The sequence below is a fragment of the Rhinoderma darwinii genome, chromosome 2 (genome assembly GCF_050947455.1).
Source record: "Rhinoderma darwinii isolate aRhiDar2 chromosome 2, aRhiDar2.hap1, whole genome shotgun sequence".
NCBI lineage: Eukaryota > Metazoa > Chordata > Amphibia > Anura > Rhinodermatidae > Rhinoderma > Rhinoderma darwinii.
In genome coordinates, this window is record NC_134688.1 from 82939036 (window position 1) to 82963631 (window position 24596).

Sequence of the window (24596 nt, forward strand, 5' to 3'; positions counted from 1 at the left end):
TCCCTTTGTTGGTTTGCACTTGAAGCAGCAGAGGCTCTTACAAGCTGCAAGGTAACTACATGCCCCCTGGTTTGAGCTCGTCAGTGCGAGAAGAGTTGTTTTTTTCCGGTCTATTAAAAAATCACCTTTAGGCCAGAGGGTGGGAAATTGTTCCATCGCTTACCACGACTTTCCTTCCCTCGTGATCCCTCTCAATGTCCTCCTCTTCTTCCTCATCTTCCTCCTCCCCATCCTCATCTTGCTGCTGCTCCCTCCGGAGATACATAACATTCCTCACCCCACGTGGCTGCAGCCTCATTTCCTTCGTGTCGCTGCTGTCATCACTTTCTCCTAGGAAGAAAGCAGTTATAAATGGAGGTTACAGATCACATATGGATAGTAAAACTCGAATCCTCCTTAATTCATAATAACGTTCTTCATACCTTCACTGTCAAGAATATAGTCCCTTGGAAACATTATTCCACAGCCCATTATATCTCCTTTATAGCAGCGTGGACCGAATGGATCCCCAACTCCACTTCCATGAAAGATCTTCCCATCATCTGTGAAGTGACGGATATTTCAGCTGAATTTTACAGGTATTGTGCATATAATCCATATGGGTACAGGCTATACATGTAGATTTTCTTACATACATTTCTATGAAGTGTTTCACCTTTTACATGTATTCTCTATATAGAGCTTTCCCTTGTACATGTTTATGCCTGGTTTCAGATTGAGATCCCCAGCTGCAAGCAGATGTTACTTAGATTATGAAATAGGATCTCCTTTTTCCCTAGAAACCGTTCCCTGCCTGTCCATAAGCCGGTATTGCAGTTCACCACCAGACACTTGAATGGGGATGAGCGGCAATACCAGACACAGCCCATAGACAAGAGTGGCGCCATTTCTGGGGAGGAAAAAACCCAAAAAACAAAACAAAAACCTAAATTATAGAACAGAAAAAATATTATATATATATATATATATATATATATATATATATATATAGTGTCTCAGCCATTACCCCATCACTGGAGCCAGTCAATCCGCTGTGCTCTCAGTTATAAGAGGAGCATCGTGCTTTTACTTATTGGAGATGAATGAGGCGGCCTACCAAGCCCCGACACAACTTTCATAAAGAGAAATGAACGATGGGGTAACAAAAACAAGGCAAGTATATTATAAAGCTTTTAACAAACTTGGATATTGCACTTCTAATAATCACAAATGCTTGTTGGCAGCCCCCTACAGAAAACCAATTACCCCCTCCCCACTGCTGTACAAGGCAGAAAAATGACGCCAGTCTTATTTACAAGGAATTCTGCTCTTCGCCTCTCTAGTACCCAGACTCTCAATATCAGGGGTAGAAAAACATACCTGCATGATATGCAACAGAACCACGACTCCAGCCTGGGTGCCTGTTTTTTGGGTAATCCTGTATAACAAAGTAAACGAAGAAAAATAAAAGGCTATGATGATTGATTAGGATTTCTACTCTTCTAGAGAACGTTATGTAACCCATTTTGCCCCTTCAATAAGGTGACAGCGCAGCCTCAGGACGAAGACCAGGTAAAACACCCTAAAGCATTTTTACCTTTCTTGCTAGTCCTAAAGCAATATAGCATTTCTCTCCAGGGTCCACGATTTCAACCTCAAAGTAATGACTCCGAGTGCTGAGAGAATGACGAGCCTGTGCCAGACCCACATCTATTATACTTTTTCCTTTTCCAACGTATTCTAGGAGCTGTAGGAAGAAAAGAACAATGGCAGATATAAGAGCTAGGTATACGATGAACTTGCTTTTTTTTTTTTTTCAAATATATTTTTTTTTATTATTCAAAACCAGAACAGTTACAAGTATGCAATGTGTATCACACATACAATAATACATACACCAAATAGCAATGTGTTCCAGCTTCAAAATTATTTTCCATTTTACTTGTCATCATTAAGTTACAAGGTATGCAATAAAACAAAACACAACCAACAATTCCCTTCCCTCCCCCCAACTCTCCCCCATCTCGGTGAACATTCTCTTAACTAGCCACCAGTATGCCTAGTGTGCCCTGGATACTCTGTGAACTATACCATGATGTGTGTCGAAATGTGCGCATGAACACCCCTATCTCTGCTATGGGATAATGTTGTTCGATAAATGTACGCCAAATTTTAAAAAATTGTTCTGTAGACCTTTCTTTGTGTTTTTCTAGATCCGCCATATCATATCCCAATAAAGTCTTGAGAGTAATCACAACCTCCGCAATTTCCGGGACCGATGCCTGTAACCAGTGACGCAAGATGCACTTCTTGATAGCCAGTAACGCCATATGCACTCCTTTCCTGGCCACTAGAGGTGGTCCCTCCCCCCCTGGATCCAGAGGAATATAGTGAAACAACACTGCCTGTGGGTTTGCGTGCACCTCTTCCCCCCAGGTATCTTTAATGAATTGTAAAGCCCGATCCCAAAACGTGCGAATCTGTGGGCACAACCACATCCCATGAAGTAAATTGGCTTTGTGCAAGTCGCATTTAGGACAGCTACGCAGATAGTGTGCTGGAGCGTCCCTATAGGATAAATTAAAGGCATATGTCGCTCTGTGCATAAGTCTGAAGTGCATCTCACGCCACTGTTCATTTACCATGACCTTCCTCACCCTCTCCCATCCATCTCGAATTTTGCTGGAGATGTCTGGATCCTCCAGTTCCACCTCCCACGTTCTAAAGCAGGAAGTACTAAAAGAATCAAGATGAGCATTCCGAAGTTTACCATATAAACTTGCAAGACTTCTCCCCGTACCACCCTGCGGCACCATCCCATCAAATGCTCCCCGTATCTCTACTCCATCAATATTACGGACTTTGTTTTTACATAGCCCTGTTATTTGAGCATATTGCAAATATTGATTTTCCCTCAAATTGTATTTGCTAGAAACCTCCTGCCACGTCAGCCATCTCCCCTCCTCAACATTCATGAGTTGGCCCAGGACCTTGATCCCTTCATCTTTCCATTGCGAAAACAATTTATTCTGACTCCCCTGTGGAAACATAGGGTTATCCCACAACGGCCAGAATTTAGAAAGACCATACGGGAGACCAAAAAGCTTCCGCACCGCCTTCCAGGCACCGATTGTATCTTTCAGCAACAGACTTGCCTTAACGTTATTAGGCAGTTGAGCATATGGCAGATGTAACAGGGCCTGCAGCGGAACCTGACCCGCCAAATCCTGCTCCAGCTGAACATTGGAGTACATATTAGTGTTATGTATCCAATCCCCTATATGTCTGCAGATGGCCGCTAAATTGTAATATCGTATAAGTGGCAGCTGAATACCTCCATCCACTTTGGGCAGAGCCAATTTTTTATATGCAATCCTAGGTCTCTTCCTTTGCCACAAGAATTGTAAAAATGCTGTCTGTAATTTCTGGTAATCTAGGTGCTTGATCAATATGGGTATGGTTTGCATTGGATATAGCAGACGAGCAAAGCTTATCATTTTTAAAAGAGCAGCCCTCCCAAACAACGACAATGGCAATGACGCCCATCGATTTAGTTCCTTATGAATTTTTTCAAACAAGGGTGAATAATTTAGCTTATAGAGAGAAGAGGGAAATTTGCCTATTTTAATCCCCAGGTATGTAATATAAGATCTAGCTATTTCCACCGTGCCCTGCAAGGGTGGTCTTGCCCCTGATTCCTTCAAGTAAAGTAATTGACTCTTTTGCGCATTGACTTTATAGCCTGAGAAGGACCCAAAGTATTTTAGCTTCTCCAGCACCCCCCCCCAAATGATCCCCAGGCGACCTCAGAAACAACAAAAGATCGTCAGCAAAGCATGTTAGCTTGATCTCCTGGCTGCCAACCATAATCCCTTCAAAATCCCTGGATGACAAAAGATGCCTCGCTAGCGGCTCCAAAGCCAAGTCAAACAACAACGGAGACAGGGGGCATCCCTGCCTTGTTCCCTTCTGTAAATGTATTGGTGCTGACAAAAAACCTGCAGTGAACACCCTAGCTAGAGGTTCTGAATATAACGCTTCCAGGTAATTCCTGAACAATCCTTGTATCCCAAATCTATCTAGAACTATCCTCAGCCAATCCCAGTGTACATTATCGAAGGCCTTCTCGGCATCTAACGTTAAAAGTGCTGGCGAATCATGTCCCTCCATATTAGAATTCCTCATTGCGTCTTGTACCGCCAAAACCGTGCGTATGTTTTTGACCGCCGACCTCCCCTTGACAAACCCCACCTGGTGTGGCCCAATCAAATTAGGGAGAAACATAGCCAACCTATCTGCCAGTATCTTCGACAATATTTTAACATCCTGATTTATCAAAGATATTGGTCGATAAGATCCCGGGTTAACCGGGTCTTTCCCATCCTTGTATAAGACTTTAATATAAGCTACATTGCCCGACTTCAAAAATTCTTTGTTTAACAGCATACGATTATACACCGGCAATAACATGGGCGTGACTTCCTCCCTCATAAGTTTGTAAAAATCGCTAGAAAATCCATCTGGCCCTGGCGCTTTGTTATTCGTCAATGATTTAATGGTCGATATTATCTCTTGTTCCGTGATCAATGCGTTTAATGTTTCTCTATCAGTGTCCGAGAGAGATGGTAACGCTATGGAGTCCAGAAACTCCCTCCCCTCAGTCCTCTCCGAAATGTCCTGTGCATATAGCGCAGTGTAATAATCTCCCAGTATATCATTGACGACCTTTGGATCTTTCTGTACTTCCCCATTCCCATCTCTCAACCCCCCTATGTGAGTCGGGCGAAATTGTCCTTTCGCCATTTTGGCCAGCAGGGAACCGGATTTGTTCCCATATCTGAAAAAATGGGCAGTTGTTTGCTCTCTCTGGAACCTTTCTTTTTTATCCAGCCACCTTTCAAACTCTGCCTTAGCCGTGAGCCAGTCCCCCCTAAGCGCTAGTGTCGAGTTTGCCAAGTACGCTGTGTATTTCATGCGAAGATTTCTACTAGACTCGTTATGTTTGTTGGTTTTTCGTTTAAGCGACGCAACATAGGAAATGATCCTCCCCCTCAGCACTGCCTTGGCTGTGTCCCAAAACAAGTGACTGTTTTCTCTATGAGCTTGATTTTCCTGACTATATTCCCCTAACCAGCCCTTCAAGCATGATTGAAAGGATTCATCAGTTGCCAGAAACGACGGAAATTTCCACAATATATCCGACCCCCTTTTAAATGTATCTGCCAAGATCACAGAAACCGGTGAATGGTCTGAAATCACCAAGTCCTCTATTCGAGCACTGAGGATCCTAGAGAGGAGCACCGGAGAAGCCATAAAATAGTCAATACGCGACCATGCGGTATGCGCATGAGAAAAATGAGTGAATTCTCGCCCCAATGGAAATTGTGTTCTCCATACATCTACCATGCCCGTGGAAGACATTAATGGGGCCAAGACTTTATCATGTGTTCTTTCAACCAAAACCCTACCATCCCCCCTTCTCCTGTCCTCTGTTGTACATAAGACTGAGTTAAGATCCCCTCCCAGCAAGATCTGAGGTTCTTTATCCGCTAAAAGTTTTCCTTCCAGAAATTTTAAAAAAACCCGATTGTTATCATTAGGTGCATATATACAGTACAGACTCACTCTCCCCATGGCACCCTCCAAGATCACATGCAAATATCTACCCCCCTCATCCCGCTCAAAAGTAATCACAGAACATTCAATTCTTTTGTGTATGAGAAGTAAGACGCCCGCCTTGCCATTAACTGCTGGAGAACCCATTACCATGCCCACCCATAATTTACTCATTCTCTGGAAATCACGTTCCAATAAATGGGTTTCCTGTAAAATCGCTATATCCGCTTTCAGCTTTTTCAGGTGGCGAAGAACCATCATGCGTTTATGTGGGGACTGCAGTCCCTTCACATTCCATGTTATTACCTTAGGCATCTCACAGTAATGGCAAAGCAAACCTCATCCACCGAGACAGTTTCCCCCCCTCCTTCCCCCTCCCTAAACATAAAACAAAATTGAAACCCCAACAACAGATCATTATTACTTTCAGACTTCTCTTTTTTCGCACATTTTGGCGTGGAATCTCTGTCCATTCCACCTCTAGAAGCCCCTTGGTATACCATGAACTCCCTGTATACCCTTAAAATATCAACAGCCCCTTACACTCCCACCCGACTCCTTGCAAAAATTTCCTCAAGCCTCACTTCAGCTGGGCCCTTCCCTACCATTAACATCAGCAAACCTCAACCTCCGATGCACCGATAGGTATAACAATTCTATCTCAAACAATGTGGAACTTAAAATAACATGAGACTTCTTCCATCTCCGCCTGGGCAGCTCCCTTCAATCCGGGGAAGAAGAGGTGAGACCCCTCCTGATACTCCTGTTTCTGGAACGTCCCCTGCGAGGCAGTCCATCCCTGTGTGTCTGGCTATCACCATTATTGTCTTTGGACAGTCTTTCCACAAATTTAGCCGCCTCCCCTGGAGAAGAAAACGATTCCACCCCACCACCGGGTTCGAAGATCCTGAGAATGGCGGGAAACATCAAAGAGAACCGAATGCGTTTCTGGACCAATAGAGAGCACACCGTGCTAAAAGCCCGCCGTTTCCGTGTAACCTCAGCCGAGTAATCTCCAAACATTAAGATTCTGCTGCCTCGTACTCTCACTTGTGCCGATGACCTTCGGTATGCCTGTAACACATTCGTTTTATCCACATAGTCCAGGTACTTCACAATGACTGGTCGCGGTCGTGCTGGGGCGCACTTCGCATCGGCCCCACTCTATGAGCTCTCTCCGCTCTCAGCGGGGCTGGCAATCCCAGCGCCTGAGGCAGCTCCACCGCACACAACTTTAGCAGCTGACCTGCTGGTATAGACTCTGGGAGCCCAATAATGCGTAAATTGCTCCTCCTTGAGCGATTCTCCAGGTCATCCACTTTATCAACCAGCTGTAGATTGCAAGCTATCACCTTCTTCACCTCCTCCTGTGTTCCCGCTAGCTCATCCTCCAATAAACTGAACCGTTGTTCCAAATCGTTAAGTCTTTCCGCCTGAGCTGAAACATCCGTCTGAATTTGGTGCAATAATTTCGACACCATCGCCTCCAGAGAAGCTGTAATATCTGGGGCTATGAGTTTCGCTACTTCCCTGGCCAAAACTCGACATGAAATGTCCATATTGTGAAACATAGTCTCAGGCTCACCTTCTTCCACTTCTGGCTGCACCAGAGGAGGTTGTGATGCTGAGCGCGAGCTCGTACTCCTCGTGTTCCTGGCCGGCTCAGGCGCCATTTTCCCCAGCGGCAGCATGTCTTCAGTCTGCAGGGCCTGTGATTTTAATCCTGGGGTCCCGGTTTTCACCAGATATCTCTCCATACGCCGGAGAGAAGCCTGTGCGTAGGGTTATCGGCCAGCAGCCTCAGGTCAGGTAACAAAGCCTCGGGACCCCGGTTTTCGAGTCGGGTTGACGGAGCTCTCCTTACTCGCGTCTTCTCATGTGCGCGCCGGAACCGGAATATGAACTTGCTTTTTAAAACAGGAGTTCTTACAAGTTCTAAATTACAAGTCAATGTTAAAAAAAAAAAAAAAAAAACAACAACACACCACATAACATCTAATGTTGGGTTTAGTACTCAAACTGCACTTACAGATGACAACTCTTCCTGCAATGTCACGATGGTTCAGTGTTGTCATAGGGATACGATGTCGATCGAAATGTCCATCCACTTCAACATCCTAATGCAATTGTGTGGACATTTATGTGGTTGGCGATATGAATTACTAGCCACCAGGGGAGGAAGCATTACGATGGGGATAGATAGATAGAAGGTAGAAAAAAGCAGCACTTCAAGCGTACACAGTAAACGGTGCTATGCGTCCTTGACCGCCATCCACACGGTCCTTTAGATACAGCAACAAAGAAATGATCAAAGCACTAAAAAATGAATTGCAAAAAGAATTGTACTTTATTTAACCCATGAGGAAATTGCTACGTTTCAGTCTCTCAGCAGGACCTTTCTCAAGCAATAGTTGGTGTGTCAACAAGGGTTTTATACCCTTCGCTTGTAATTACATCAGTGGTCATTAGTACAAAAAAAAAAATCATCAAAAAACAATAGTGTAATTGAAATACAATAAAAATATATATCAATTGTATATACATAGATCAAATAAAGTGCACTGTGAAAATACACCATATAGGTAGTTTCAAATAGTCAATTGTCAAAACCCTATGCATATTCATAAGGAGGAGAGATACGAGGCACTCGCCAATGCCATAGTCACATATTGGGAATAACATCCCTAATGATCCACTCGTTCAACGGCATCTACCAGAGTTAGCAGCGCATGCGTAATGGCCGATTATGCAATGGATATCAGTCCAAGACTGTGGGATTGGTGAGTGCCTCGTATCTCTCCTCCTTATGAATATGCATAGGGTTTTGACAATTTACTATTTTAAACTACGTATATGGTGTATTTTCACTGTGCACTTTATTTGATCTATGTATATACAATGGATATATTTTTATTGTATTTAAATTACACTATTGTTTGTTTTTTGTACTAATGATCACTGATGATGTAATTACAAGTGAAGGGTATAAAACCCTGGTTGACACACCTCACTATTGCTTGAGAAAGGTCCTGCTGAGAGGGCTGAAACATAGCAATTTCCTCATGGGTTAAATAAACCACAATTCTTTTTGCAACTACTTTTGGAGTGAGATAGATTAGATAGATGATCCACCTACAGTAGGAGAAGAAAATACAAGGTAAGATAAGTATGTCAAACACTAGAGGGGAATCCCTCTAACGGACAACTCTAAATGAAAAAAACCCTAAAAACAATAAAAAATATGTGGGAGCTGTGTCCCCCAACAAACTGGACAAGAAAATAATTTTACGGGGAGAACTCAAAAAATCCTGTTTTCTTGTTAGTTACATTGGGGGACACAGACCGTGGGACATCCTAAAGCAGTCCCCAGGGGGTGGGAACAGAACACTGGACACAGTGAGTTATTTCACAGATGCCTGAAAGATGTTGCGACCCTGGGAGGCATTTGCAGAAGTAAAGGTATGCACCTGGTAAAACTTGATAAGGAGTGAAGAAAAGACCACGTGGCTGCCTTGCACAATTGAAGGGCAGAGGCCTAAAGGTGCACAGCCCAGGAAGCCTCAACAGCTCTGGTAGCGTGGGCTGTGACCTGGAAAGGGGGAACCTCAGAGAATGAAGATAGAATCCGACTGCCGGAAGGAAGCAGTAACAGAAAGGTAATTCTGCAGAGCTCGGACGACATCCAGCTTGTGGAGGGAACGCTCCCTCGGATGACTGGGAGAAGGACAAAAAGACAATATCCTGATTGATGTGGAAGGCCGATACAACTTTATGCAACACACAAAAAAAAAAAAAAAAAAAGAGGGCTCCGCGCGGAGCACTGCCTTGTCTTGGTAAAGAGTCAGAAACGGAGAACGACAAGAGAGCCGCCAACTCAGAGACCTTCCGGATGGAGGTCACCGCAACCAGAAAAACCACCTTCCAGGACAGAAAACAAAGAAAGGGCTCTCGCAAGGGATCAAAAGTTGTCAACTGTAAGACATCCAAGACCAAATTCAGATCCCACGAGGAAATCGGAGGACGGTAAGGGGGCACAACATGAGCCACCCTCTTAAAAAAAAAAAAGTCTTAAGGGCAGCTTTAGATGCCAACGGGCGACAGCACATGATGGAAAGTGCAGAAACCTGTCCCTTCAGGGAGCAGAGTGCCAAACCGTGGTCCAAACCCCTCTAAAAAAAGGAGACTCCTGGACAAGGAAAAACACAAGGGAGGAAGCCTGCGATCCTCACACCAACGAAAGGTAGCCCTTCCATGTACAACGGTAAATGCGGGATGACGAAGACTTCCTAGCCTTAAGCATAGTGAGGATAACACTCTCCGAAAAACCACGAGCCCTTAGAGCAGCAGCCTCAACAGCCACACCGTTAGACGTAGCGACCTTAAATTCTGGTGGAAGACAGGTCCTTGAGAGAGAGAGAAGGTCAGGACAGAAACGTAAGGGCTACAGGGCATCCGCCAACAAGAACATGAGGTTTGCGTACCAACAGCGTAACGGCCAATCCAGGGCTACCAGAATAGCAGGAATCCCTTCTGCCTTGAGCCATGGCAGGAGAGGCATAAAAGAAAAGATGTACAGAAGTCAGACCATGGTGCCACCGGAGTGTCCACGTCACAGGCCTCCGGGTCCCGGGCTTAGGAGATAAATCAGGGGACCAGTCGATTGAACCTTATCCGTGTCCAGATGCCCCAAACCAAGACAAATTTGGTCGAAGACATCTTAGTGAAGAGGCAGTTTCCCGGGATCCACCATTTTGTGACTCAAAGTCCACAACCCAATTGTCGACCCTGGGAATGTGAGCCGCAGTGAGAGCTGGCACCCTGACTGAGATCCTGGAAGTCTCGGACATTACTGCAGTGCTGAGAGTGCGTCCCAGGTGATTTAGATAAGCCACTGCCGTGGCATTGACTTTATGAACCATCACCGGGTATCCGGTCAGAGACGAAGTCCAGTGCAGGAGGCACAGAAAAACAGCTCTCAATTCCAGAAAATTGATGGGTAGGCAAGACCCCCTTGGAGACCATAGTGCCTGAGTCGTGAGGTTCCGAAAGGTGCCTCCCCCATCCCTTGAGGCTGCCATCCATGGAGATGATCAGCCAATATGGCGGTAGCGCGCCCAGGGAACGGCCGGAGAAGTGATCCACCACTGAAGTGAGCAATGGACTGAGGGGGGAGGATGAACTTAAGATCCAGCAGTTGCAAGGAACCATCCCACCGGGAGAGGGTCACCCATTGTAGAGGGCACGCATGGAACTGCGCAAATGGTATAGTCCCGATTGAGGCCACGATGGTCCCAAGAACCCACATGGAGAGGCGGAGTGAGGTAGTCACAGGCATCTGTAAGGAACAGATCTCGTCCTGAAAAACGAAGAGACGATCCATAAAAGGAAAAAAAAAATTGACATGCAAGTGTCGAAGACGACTCCCGAAAAAAAAAAACGATTTGATGGGACGGAGACAGGCAAGACTTCGACTGGTTGATGATCCAACCGAACCATCTGAGTGTCCAAAGTGATCTGGAGAGCAGTCTCGTTGTCCTCCCTGGAGGGAGACTTGATCAGAATGTCGTCCAGGTACAGGGTGGCCGACAACCCCCCTGATGCAAAGGAGTGCCATCACGACAGGGAGAACCTTCGTAAATACTCTCGAGGCTGTGGCCAGGCCGAAAGGAGGGGGCCACGAATTGATAATGATGACAGTACTGCAAAGCGCAGGAAGCCCTGGTGGTGTATTTAAGACCAGCCAATCAGGAGAGAAGCACGATTCTCCATGAGGGGATAGGAAAAAAGTGCGCTGGAGAACTATGGGAGGATAGTGTGAAGGTCCCACTGCCCACCTGTGTAGTGAAGCGCAAAATGGCACCGCCCATAATGTGAAAAATCACACGGTTGGCCTAAATGTGCCAGGGAACACAGATTAGGCCAAAAGGAAAGCCCCAGAGACCACTACAATACACAAGCAGTGTCCCGGTGGGAGAAAGGGTGCTGGGGGCGGGGTTAAGTGACGCTTACTCTACTCTCCATCTTCCAGATGTGCTGACCAGTAGGAGCGCCCCCTCAGTGTTACCGCCTTTACTAATGGGACACTGGTGTGAGAAGTGTTAGAAATGCTCCTTAAAGTGACTTCCCAGTCCCCACAAAAAATAAACTTACGATAGTAGAATGATTTTTACCTTGTGTCCATACTGTTGGTTCTTCTCTCTCCGTTGCCTCCTTCTCGGTCCCAGTTGTCTTCCATCCATAATGGCCGCCGCCGTCTCAGACTTGTATAGAGAGAGTAGTCTGAGTCATGCCCCATCCTCCTTCACTGCCCTCTGAAGAGTCAGTAGAGATGGACCAGTGCTGACGTCATCAGCGCTGGTCCATTCGAGGGCAGTGCAGACTACGCGCCTACTGCTGCGGCCATGATGGATGGAAGACAATGGGGACAGAGAACGAGGCAACAGAGAGAGAAGAACCAAAGGCATGGACACCAGGTAAGTTAAAATTCATTCTACTATCGTTAGTTTTTTTTTTTTTGTGGGGACTTGAGGATCGCTTTAAGCTGGTGAGTGACAAAGGGGCTAACGCTTTTGTCCCACTTGTCTTCATAGGCAGGTTGGACAAGATATTTACAAATTAAACAGTGCGCCAGCCGAGAGGGGAACACAGGAAGGCTGTCTCCAGTTCTTCATGATGAAAATAATAAAATAAAATAAATTCTTGGTAGAGACTCTGCTATCAGCAAAAGCTAAGGCCCCATGCACACGACTGTGAAAAATCTCCATAATTGCAGACCGCAATTACAAACCCGCCCAGTTCTATTGGCTGCGGACACCTTTCCGTATTGCTACGGAAAGGTGTCCATGCCGAGAATTATGGAGCATGTCCTACTTTTCGTTTTTTACGGGCCGTGCTCCCATAATTTGTATGGGAACACGGCACAAAAATGCGGCCCGCGGCAGTCCCCGCAATCGCGGGCCAGGATTACAGGCACGGCCATGTGCATGAGGCCTAAGACTGAAAGGCTTCGTGTTCTTGGGCAGGATATATCCAGTAGGAGGAGTCACTTTTTTTTTTATCTTGGTGTCACACCCCCTAGTGGCAACAGCATATACCCATAATGTAACAAACAAGAAATTACATTTTTATCAGGATATATTTATATAAAAAACGGTTTGGAAGAAACAATTACTGGAAAAAACGATTAACATGTCCTACCGTGCCAGAGACTCTGACATCATGTAGCCTCCCCCACTCATCCTCGTAACTGTCCACCATCATTATGCTATCATCATCCTCGCAGCCAAGTTCTGCATTTAAATGAAGGCGTACTTCTTCACCTAAAGAGTGCATCCCCACTGCTGGGAACAGGCCATCGGGAGATAAGGGCATCACCGTGCTGCCAACCTGAATTGGGAAATCGATAAACATGCACCGTTCATGATACAGCATCGTATCCAGTTTTTGATTTCTGAACATAAAACAGCAATGGATATTTTAGAAGCAGTTAAAAACTTTTCCTTCCTTACCCGTTTTCCATTCTTGGTAAAGAAAATCTGAGCCGTCTGTACATGGAAAGAGCTGGGCTCTATACCACAACCGATCCGATCCCCTGAACTGCACTTTGTACCAAACTGCCGTCCCTTTGCTCTCCCATTATACAACCTGAGAGAAAAGAAGACATAATATTGTCACAAATTCTTCACACCATGGATCTATGGCCTGCCTTTACAAACTTATTATTTTTTTTGTCTAATCCTGAGGGCCAACTGCAAAAGGTGCACACAATCTCCTTTAAAGAGAACTCTTCACCTCCCCATACATGTGCAGCATGTAATGGGGAGGGCTGCACAAATCCTGGGGCACTTTACGTTTTTTTTCTACCTCCCTCTGTTATTTAGATATCAGTGCCGTTCTATTTGGCGCCCGATATTTAAATAACCCCCCGAACAGTCAACGGGGCGTGTACTGTCAAGGGGGCGTGTCTCTGCTACGACAGTGTACGAGCTAAGGAGAGAAGAGCGCGCTCTCATCTCTTGTATTGTCTGCCGAACTGGCAAGGGGGCGTGTCTCTGCTACGGACAGTATAAGCGATAAAGTATACACTGTCTGTAGCACTGTCTCTCTCTCTCTCTCATTGGACAGTGTCACAGCCATAGTAACACACCCCCTTGACTGTTCAGGGGGTTATTTAAATATCGAGCGCCAAATATAACGGCACCGATATCTAAATAACGGAGGGAGGTAGAAAAATGTTTTTTTTAAAGTGCCCCAGGGTTTGTGCAGCCCTCCCCATTACATGTATGGGGAGGTGAAAGGTTTTCTTTAAGGGGATGACCACTTTGGAAATCCCATTTTGTCTGAAGAAAAATGAGCAGCTCACAAGGTGTTCCGCTGCTGGGAGTAGTAATCCATAAGCACCACCACAGGGTAAAAGAAGCATTACATTATGCATATTGAAATATTTGGGCCATCTGTGTATTACCCGATCCTCAAAAGAGATACACACACACACTTTGTAGCCGCCATTTAGGCTAATTTATGCAGGTCCTGAACAAGACTCCCCTCTAAGTTAGAATGCCCTATGTGGTTTAAGTAATATAATTTTTTTTTTTTAAATAAAAAACCAAAAAAAAAAACAACACACTGGTTGCCCTTGGAAACAGACAAGAGTTTATTACCAACTGTGTAACAGTCATCTGAGTTCCCAGAATGCATTGTTCCCTGGTAACCAACAGAACTCTAAATTTAGCTTTAGACATAAATGTAAGACATGGAACTCCAAATTCAGAATAAGATAAGTAAAGCAAAGTATTAATAAAATTGCTCAATATTTTATGTAGATTTTAACTGAACTAGTTTCAAAAGCAGAGTTTTGCTTTAAAGAGTGGCTGCACTTTCAAACTTTTGAGATGTCATAGGGACCTATCAAAAGATTGTATCAAAGGGGGTCCAGGTGCCAAGACCCCCACCGTCTCTTAAACAAAAGGTGCTCCATCGGCTATCACCGCCGCTCCCTGTCAGGCTGAAGATGGCTCACATAAAAAGTCTATGCGAGCAGTCTTCCGCTTGATGAGGAGCGCTGATCGCAGCGATCAGCTGAGCGCTTCTGCGTCTTCATTTCAACGATGGTGGGGTCTCAAGCACCCGGACCCCACCGATCCAAACTTTAGATAGATCTCTATGACAAAGTTTGATTAAAGTGCAGTCACTCTTTAAAAGCTTCAGACTGTGGAATACATTGCTTGTTGATCTCCAGGCAGCGACTATACAAAGTGTGAGGAACGAGCGGAAAGTTCCTGGATCTTTTCTTTTTAGTTACATACAGGGGGTATAGACTGACAGAATTGTAACAGGTATTACAAAGTATTCAAGTCAAGGTTGAAAATAAGTAGTAATGATTTATATTAGTGTGATATAAAAATAAACCTTTTCCACTCCATTGTTCAAGAAATGTCCAGGAGGATTTCCTGCCTCATATTTTACACTGGAATTACAAGGCTGCTGCTTCCTTGGACAATGGGTTGGCCATACATCTAGGGTGCAGTCATAGAGGGCGTTCCCCTGCTCAGGCCTAACTCCGCTCTACTAGTCACAACCAAGTACTGCTGAAAAGAGCGTCTCCTGCTTTAGAGGACTGGTCACGACCATTTGAATGGGCACTGCACAGTGGAAATGTGTATTTGCCCATCGTTTTTCCCAGTGGCGTCAGCGGAAATCTGTCTTTTACGGAGAGGCTGACCTTATAAGACAACAACTTATAAGGGCCCTAGCAAAGTCAGACAACAACCCCTCCGGGAGCTGTGGTGGTGACCATATTGGATGTCCAGATAAAGGATATGCTGAACAGAATTTGACTGGGAAGATACACGGAAATCTCTTATAAAGTGAAACTCAAAGTAATACTCTCTACAAGCACTGTGCCTGCTTACAGTACCAGAACAAGGAGATGTGCTGCCTACCACCAGAAGTATATTACAACGCTCCATATCCAAGCTTCTCTGAAGATCGGCCATATCACTCACTATAGCAGCATGGTAACTTCGATTGATACAAACTATATATGCACTTTCCAAATGAAAAAATAACTGCTGGTCCCACAGCGCTGTTGGTTGAATTAAAATGTTGCTTTCTGGCAGCAAATTATTTTTAGAAATATCCCACCAAAAAACATCACTGAAGGGGTATTCCGGTAAGTAAGTTTAATCACCTATCCATTGGATACTTAAAAAAAAATCCAAGATTAGTGGAGGTCCGACTGCTGGGGCCACCACCGCTCAACCGTTAAAGTCAGCGCCATAGACTCTGAATGGAGTAGCAGCACGCATGCTCGACCGCTGCTCCCCATTCTGGTGATCAGTGGGGTCCCAGACACCGATCTTGCAATTATCACCTGTCCAATGGATAGGTGATAAATTGTTCTTACTGGAATAACCTTACATTTTCATATCTTGAGGTTTCCGGTCACTACTTACTTGCCATCATCCGCATGGTAAGCCACGGAATCCGGCAGCCAACCTGGTTGATGATCCAGACTGTAATATTGTGGTACTAAGCCCACAGCAATTGTCCCTCGAACACCACGATCCACAATAGACACCTAAAGAGAAAAGTAAATAATATAATAAAATAAATGTTGTAGTTACATCCTGTAGTCAGTGCCCAAGAGTCATGTCAATGCTATTGAAAGAGGTTTATAAAGAAAAAGAAGCCCTTAAGCAGGTCTTTGGAGTGGGCCTCCATGACATTTCAGGGATCACGGGCCTCACCAGGTCTAGTTGACATCAGCGTTGCCCCTATAAGCTCACACAGGTTCCAGGTTTTTGTTTTTTTTGTGGTGTCTCGAGACAATTTCCTGGCTTGGGATTGGCTCAAAGAACCCAGTGTGACGGAAATTGCGGCGAGACGTAGAAGCGGTTTCAGCCAGCTGTAGTGTTCACCCTCTCTCCCAAGTCTTGTTCTTTATTATTGGGTTTTAGTCACCGAGCTTATGCTGAATGCACATGGTCATTCACTGTGCTATGCTTATTATTAGTATTGCAATATGGTTATGATGGATTTACACTAAAATTTTGCTCGAAACATGACACCCCTTAATAAAAAGACCATTATTATCCAAATAAAGGACTCTAATCGAAAATAATAATAATTTCATTATTTGCTTAGTGTTTGATGTGATCTGTTCTCAGAGCACAACGCATTTCAGTCTAAAGGTGGTTTTGCACTGGGCGGTTATCGGGCAGACGAGCGTTCATACAACGCTCATTGCCGATAATTGCCCTGTGTAAACAGGGTAGAGATCAGCAGATGAACGAGAAAACGCTCGATCATCCGCTGATCGTATCATTTTAAAAAAGTTCAATATTATAGTTGTCTGCAGCACATCACCTTGTGTAAACAGGGAGACGCGCTGCCGACATGATGATAACGTATGGGGATGAGCTATCGGAGTAACGAGCGCTCGTCCCCATCAATAGCTCCATGTGACAGGAGCAAACGAGCGCCGATCAACGATATCTCGCAGCACTGGCCGAATGTTGGCCAGTGTAAAATGCCCTTAAGTGCCTACCTTATGTGCTAAAATCAGGGGTTCACAAACTTCACACTGGGTAGTGTTCTGCCAAGATCACCAGAGGTAAACAATAACCCTTAATGACCATTTGCGAGCCACTAAGCCAACAAGAATGGCTCACTGGCCGTTCCAGTTGCAGTGAAGCAGCCCTAATATAAGAACGGATGTGCTATATGTACACCTGTAATATTAGCGGTATAATTGTATGGATGGCATCATTTCTTTGTGGTATCGGTATAGAGGGCAATGGTGGCCCCATAAATGTTATAACTGGGTGGTATTTAATCACAGTGGATGCTGTTTTTTTTTTTGAATTTCATATTATCAGAAGTGAACATAACACAACGTCTGATGAAAAGAACGAGAACTACAGCCCCCAGGAGAATAGATTTCACTCAAAGCGGCATTAACTATGGACAACGTCCACCCACATAACCGCATAGTAAACGTCAATTGAAGACGTGGTTAGTCAGACAACTTACCTCAAAGTAGTTATTGTCTTTACTTAGCGGTCGCGGAGCAACGTAGCAGCCAACCTCCCCTGAGTTCCCGTGGTAACTGGTGAGAAAAAGACGTCAACTCCTATGAATGAACGATCCATTAGCTCATACACCGCATATACTGATGTAGCATTGCTTGCTGATGAGAATATACTTCAGCCTTTAAATTCATTATTCTTGGCATTTTTACCGGACATGTTCTGCAGCATTCCCACATCTGGGAGGAACTCCTCGTACTGCTCATCCTGAGCGATCCTGCTGCATGAATGTCATTTTCGGAGTTGCTCACATAGGCAGAGCAGTTGGAGGGGGAGCACTGTATATCCACACAACATTACAGTACAATATTTGTGAACAGAGTTTTACAAAACCCTTTTCACACCTAGTGGATTTTTTCGCTGCAGATTTGAGGGCATGCAGCCGATTATCAAATCAGCTGCATGTCTATTATGTTACGGATTTACCGCAATGCAAAGGGTGAGAGATCCCATGCCAATCTGCAACAAAATCTGCTGCAGATTTTGCCATGCATGGTAAATGTGTGAGAAAAAAACCCTCCAAATAGGAGCTCTGCCCCCTCTCGCAGCAGCCAGCACAGAGAAAATGTAGAAGTTTACTGGTCAATATCTGCAGCATTTCCATTGAAAGTAGCAGATATTCTGCTTACTGGAGAAAATGGTGTGGACTTTGAAGCGTTTTCTCAATGTTGGGGGATGGTGACATCTCTGAAAAACGCAGCAATTCAGTCCACTCTCCGCAGTAGCAATTGATATGCTGTGGTCCGAAATATACGCATCGCAGGTCAATTTCTAGTCTGAATTTTTATGCAGCGTGTGGATGGGATTTGTTAAATCTCACCCCACTTTGCGGCTACTGTATTCTCCTGCGTTTTTTCGGTCCGCAATTCCGGACGGAAAAAACGCAGCAATTCCGCTACGTGTGGACAAGCCCTTACTTTAGTGAGAAATGTCATTTCATGTATAGACCTGTCCCATGATTGTCATGTGTCTCAATCTCATCAAAGCAGCCAACATGATGAATAAAAATGCATTTATAACTGTAATACAGTCAGACTCTCACCGACAATTTACATTATTATGGATAGTAACATTGTTTATTACGTGATTAAAATACCGTAAATTATTTCATTTGCACTGGAACGCTGGCAAAAACATACATGCTGACAAGTGGCCATATTTTTGGAGCCCAGAACAGAGGAAGTCTTAGGATTGAATTCAGTGTGTGGAACAGGCTAACATCAAAGCGGAGTGATCGACCCGATGTTCCAAGACAAGATTCCCTTCGGATACAGGGCGGCCACTCCCTGCAACTTCCCGTCATTTGTCATAAGAGACAATTATGCAAGAAAAAAAACACAAATGGCCAGAATAGAATAGAGACATGGAGCAAAGCTAGAGCGACTACGTTGTAATTATTGGTCTGCCTAAGATCAGTGGATGGGGGTCCCTCTGCTATGAGCCCCTGTAATGTCACCCATGACCTTTTTTTCCCTTTTAACAAACCGCTTAGAATGGTCAAAAACAAAACAAGTAATACTCACCTTACCAATCCTCTGCTGCTCCTGTGCCAACGCTTCCGTGGCCTCCCGCTGGTCTCTTTTCTCCGGCTCTAACGACTGGCTGCAGTGATGTCGATACATAAATCGCTGGGGCTGGGTGAACAGAAACCGACAGGGGACTAGGGCAGCAACAGCACAGGAGCAGCAGGGGATTGGTAAGGTAAGTAATACTAGTTTTGTTATTTTAGACCAGGGGTCTCAAACACGCAGCCCCTGAGGCCATCATCTGCAGCCCACGGGGCACTGTAGCTCTCATGGGAGGAGAGCAGGCCGAAGGAGGAACGCGCCAGCGCTCCTTCATGACGTCATGAATGAGGGCAGTCCGTTGGTGGTAGGTGAGCAATGGCCACAGCCCCCTGTAGATAGTGCTCCCTCTACCTCAGAGAAGCTCTGTCTGGCGATGGGGGAAAGTATTCTGTACAGTACGTCGGTGCTATGTTCTGCCGGGACTCATTCATTTCTTTGGCTGGCCTCATGCCAGGTATCTCTGAGCAGGCTGCCATTCCCACTGTAAACGTGAAAGCTCTTTTAGCTGCCACCTTCCAGGGTGGGACTTATGATGTCTGAAGAAACCCTAGTCAGAAAACACAGCACCGACAAAGTGTCTCTCCAGGGTGTACTGAGAAGACAGCCTTACCTACACTAAACATTGCAACGGTCTCAGCTCTGTGAACAGGACTGTCTGCAGCTGAATGTAAACAAGAATACATCTATTCACATAAAGAAAGCAGAGCATGGTGGAAAATGAAAACATAAATCATACTGGAGTTACAGGACACCTGTCCATTGGTTGGGTCTAGTATTACAGCTCAGCTCCACCTAAGAGACTAGAGCTCAGCTACAATACCACACATGACTGACTGACCGGTGCGGCACTGGTTACAGAAGGAAGCGGTATGCAAAATAACGCTGCCATGTTTATCTAATCCTGGACTGCCCCTTTAAAAAGAGGTAGTCTCATGTAGACAACCCCATTCATAGGTCTTATTAGATGCTGGTGACGCCAGGGTTCACAGTAAGGGCTTGTCCACGCAATGGAATTCCTGCAGAAAATATCTGCAAAAATTCTGTTGAAAGTCAAAAACGCACAATTTCCTGCGGTTTTTACAGCAAAAAAAATGGTGCCTTAATTGCTGCGTTTTTTCCAATGTCAGGAATTGACCTGCCGCGGGCTGAAAAATATGCACCGCAGGTCAATTTCGGCTTGGAAATTTTACGCAGCATGCGGATGAGATTTGTTAAATCTCATCCACTATGCTGCGTTTTTCCGGCCGAAATGACGGCCGGAAAAAACGTGGCAATTCAGTTACGTGTGGACGAGCCCTAACACAGGGAGCCCCCTTTTGTCGGCATTGCAATCGATATTGATCAAAGTGGTGATAAAGAGGTTAAACAGCAGAGCTCTGTCAATTCCTGCAGTACTCCCAACTGTGATGGGCACGACTGCCGCCAGCATGTACATCGGGATGATACAATTAGCTCCTAACATACACCTACATCCAAACGCCGTAAGGGCCTTAAAGAGGACTTGATCTAAGAGAGGACCTGTCACCTCTCTTCACGTCCGAGGTGTATCCGTGCTCAGCGCTGCGGGACGCGATGTCACGCATCCACCATATAGTTGAGAGTCTATGGAGGGGTGCGTGATGCGTGAAAAGATAGGACATGTCCTATTTTTGCACGGACCCTTCACACGGTCCATTGAAACAACGGCTGTGTGAACGGCCACATTGAATCACATAGGTCCGTGAAACAGCTGCCGTCCCACCGACGTTTAACACGTTCGTGTGAATCGGGCCTTATTCTGACACAGCGCCGTGAAAAGGCTATTGCATCAGAATAACGCACATTAATGACCGCCGTGAAATGGCGGATCGGCGGTCATAAGGGGTTAAAAGTATGTTCACCTGTCAGAAGACGTTAGCAGTGAAGGAACAAGAGTTCAGACCCCCACTGAATTCTAAATTAAAATGACTATACTGCTTTGTAAAGCGCTCCAACCCTTCAGAGATATTACTCTCCAAAACAATTCTCATACACCGCTCCATTTGAGTGAAGTGATTGAAAGATCACAGTAGAATTTAGAAGCCAGTTACACCACCCCAGAGGACAGTTCTATTCCTCTATTTGGTAGTCGGGCTATAAGAACTCGCCCATGCAGCAGATTACTTGGTCCATTGGCTAGCTTGGTACCTGGGTTCAGAACTAGTGTGAACCAAGCCCTAGTACGCTGTATGTCACATAGACAGCCGCCATGTACTGAGTCAGTGACAAAGAAGGCAGCCACACCGCAGCAGGTCATGTACATTGTACTCCGGTGACTAACAGCGCTGTGAATACACATCCCCCACACAATACACTGCAGTACATGTTAGTCAGAGCACAAAACACATACACAACACACAAGTACGGAAATGTCTCTACAGGCTCTCAGAATGGGAGATAAAGTAGGGATCACTTGGGCAGACATTTTCCTGGACTTCTGGTCAGTAATATAACTGAAGAGCATTAGTCAACCTCAGTCTGAAGGTGGATGATAACAGAGAACAAATTACATTAATTTGGGCAGGAGACAGTAGAGCGACATCAGGTTCACAGTCCCTTTATGTGACATTTGATCTTTATTTGGTGGGGATTTATATTAATTATAGAAAACGGAAATCAACAATTGCATGATAGGGATCTACGCTTACACCGCTATCATCATCCGATACAACTTTCCTAAGCGCCCCCATTAAATAATACACGCAATGTAATATACAGAATATAAGTTGACTAACACATGCAATTGCAGAGAATATCACCCTCTGAGGGCTGTTCCCCACCTTAGGGTATCCCCATCTACCATAACGTGCTTGGCCCTCTCCTGGTAACGGACAGCTCGCACCTCACGGATCTCCCGGATTCGGCGTCTCCAGTTTAGGAATCGGTAGTGAAGGTTCAGGTCATCCATGTCTTATCCTAAAAATGGTAAATAAACCCGTATTTAATGCAGGAGGCAGGTCTTATCCTGAGCCGCTACAAAGAGAAAATCTCACTCTGCAAGACTCGGCACAACCATGCGGTTAGATGGTCGCCATTGATTTCAATGTGAGATCATTACTTTACACCTCCCGTGAGGTAATGACCGAGGCCTTGTTTACTTGACTGTATTTGCTCTGCTTATTTGAAAGGTCTTGAATACAATACTAGTCAACAGCAATACACATGGATGTACTACCATACTTCAAGGGGTAGGCTCACCATGGACATTGGTGGTCTCTCTCTAGAATATGCCACCCATGTCTCATCACCAAATGGAAGGTCCTAGACCAGCTATGCCAGTTTACTGTACAACGACAGTACCACCATGTTTATCGAGCCCTCCTTTCACTTTCGGACACAGATGACGCTTTCATAATTGATGATAAAAGGGAATTTCAATCCACATGATTTCCCGGCCACTTATCCATGCTGGAAAGTAAAACCGGACGTAATTCAGTAGCTGCCCTGTATTTTTAGAACCACGTGCACCTTGGGGAATATGCCGCACTCTACAATACGTATTAGCAAAGGCACCCAAGTAGGTTTTATTTATGTCCATAAAGGGAACCTGTCATCACAATGTTGTCTACCTCAATTGTGTCATTCCTCTGTTATTTCTCCTAGAAATGTATTAATAAATTGACAAGCGGGTGTTACCATACCCCTTGTCAAAGGGGCATGTCCCTACCAGTCAGACTGAGCAGTGATTGGACAGTCTGTGTAGGGACACACCCCCAACTGGTAGCACAGAGTTGTCAATTTATGCATAAATTACTAGGAGGAACAACAGAGGAACAGCACAGAGTAGCATAATAAGAAAAGATGCTCTAGAATTGTCATATCATGTGAGGATACAATTATTTACCAAAATAGACACGTCAGGAAAGGCGACTGATCCTAATTAAAAACGTTGGAAAAAAAAAAAAAAGTACACTAGTACACATTGTAAACGTGCAATGTCCAAACTGATCCCAAAGTAAGAGACATATTCAGAGAAATCCTTTAAATGGAAATTTGTAATAATACTACATCACTGCTCGCTGGACAAGAATTTTTAACCCAATCCTGTCTGATGAGAAAAATGTCCATCCACTGAGATGGTTTTAGTTATTTACACACAATCTGTAGTAATTGGTCGGCCCGTACGATAAATCGCTGTATGTAAATGTGGATGCGATCATTAAAGGGGCATACACGGCAAGATATGTGCAATGTCACAGCGCGTAGGAAACGTAATCATTGTACATATGGTTTCTATACATCTCCTGTCCTCTCGCTGGTGACACGCGATTATAGCGATTTATCAGTAATAACTGACAATAATGTAATGACCAACACATCCGATCATTATAATAACAGTCACATAATTGCTGCCGAGTCTTCTCCGATCGTGTGGATGACAATTACTTTACATACATAAGGTGTATGGGCACCTGAACTCAGCATCTTAAAATAGGGCACCAGCGCTGATCTGCCATCCATCACCTGGCACAACCCCCCCTGATCACAAATATCAGCCGGCATTGCCTCAGGCATGTCATCCATAGAACTACTATCACATCTTGTACAAATACCGGTAACCTTCCTCTACTAGCCGACTCATATATACACTGACACTCGCTGCGATCTCTTACCAGCTCCATCTCCTCCATGATGATCCGTCACCAGCTCAACACCCACACGTTCCCCCACAGCATATGCCCAGATCTCAGCTCTTACCTTCCGCCATGGATACCATCAGTCACTTCTCCCTACACTCGCCAGGGCAGCCAATCAATCACTATTCGCCTCACATTCAGCCAATCAGCGCCGTCCATTAAGAAAGACATACGGTGCAGCCAATCAGAAGCACTGTATTGTCAAAAAAGGCGGGAATAAAGGCATAGGATAACTTTTCCTGTACGCGCTCTAGAGAGAAAAGGTATATGTATTTGTTGTCTCTGTTGCTAGAGCCATCTTGTCTAAGCGGTGTTCTTACTTCGGGGTTACTCTTGAGCTACAGGAAAATGGAGACGGAGGGACATTAACCTCTGTATACTGGAGACATTTACTACAGAGTCAGAGAAAGTATTTTTTCACTTGTTAGGGAGAGGTTGTACTTTTAGCATGGTGATGTGGGCTTTTCCAGCGTACATTAGTATTACGTGTTAGGCCTCATGCACACGACCGTAGTGTTTTTCTGGTCCGCAAATTCCAGGACCGTGTTCCGTGAAATGTCATCCGCAGTTCATCCGTATGTCCTCCGCAGTTCATCCGTATGTAATCCGCAAAATGCGGATGAAAAATAAAAAGCCTAGGTAAAACATGATGACGACAGAACTCATTCCCGGTCGTCGCCTAGCAACAC

General features: G+C 45.0%; 1 protein-coding gene across 2 annotated transcripts in view; it reads right to left on the bottom strand.

Moving 5' to 3' along the window:
• SPRYD3 (SPRY domain containing 3) overlaps positions 1-24019 on the bottom strand; it is a 30019-nt gene extending 6000 nt beyond the window's left edge. Inside the window, exons 1-10 of one of the 2 annotated variants that reach the window (XM_075851825.1) lie at positions 23969-24019; positions 22051-22186; positions 17629-17704; positions 16050-16174; positions 13104-13239; positions 12793-12981; positions 1577-1726; positions 1360-1417; positions 423-542; positions 164-330 (exon numbers count right to left, since the gene is read on the bottom strand). In XM_075851825.1, the coding sequence (XP_075707940.1) occupies positions 164-330; positions 423-542; positions 1360-1417; positions 1577-1726; positions 12793-12981; positions 13104-13239; positions 16050-16174; positions 17629-17704; positions 22051-22178 (1149 nt within the window). In that variant the 5' untranslated portion in view covers positions 22179-22186; positions 23969-24019. Of the gene's footprint in view, positions 1-163; positions 331-422; positions 543-1359; positions 1418-1576; positions 1727-12792; positions 12982-13103; positions 13240-16049; positions 16175-17628; positions 17705-22050; positions 22187-23883 lie in introns of both variants that reach the window. The other variant, XM_075851824.1, reaches the window with a different exon arrangement.
• Positions 24020-24596: the final 577 nt, after the last annotated feature.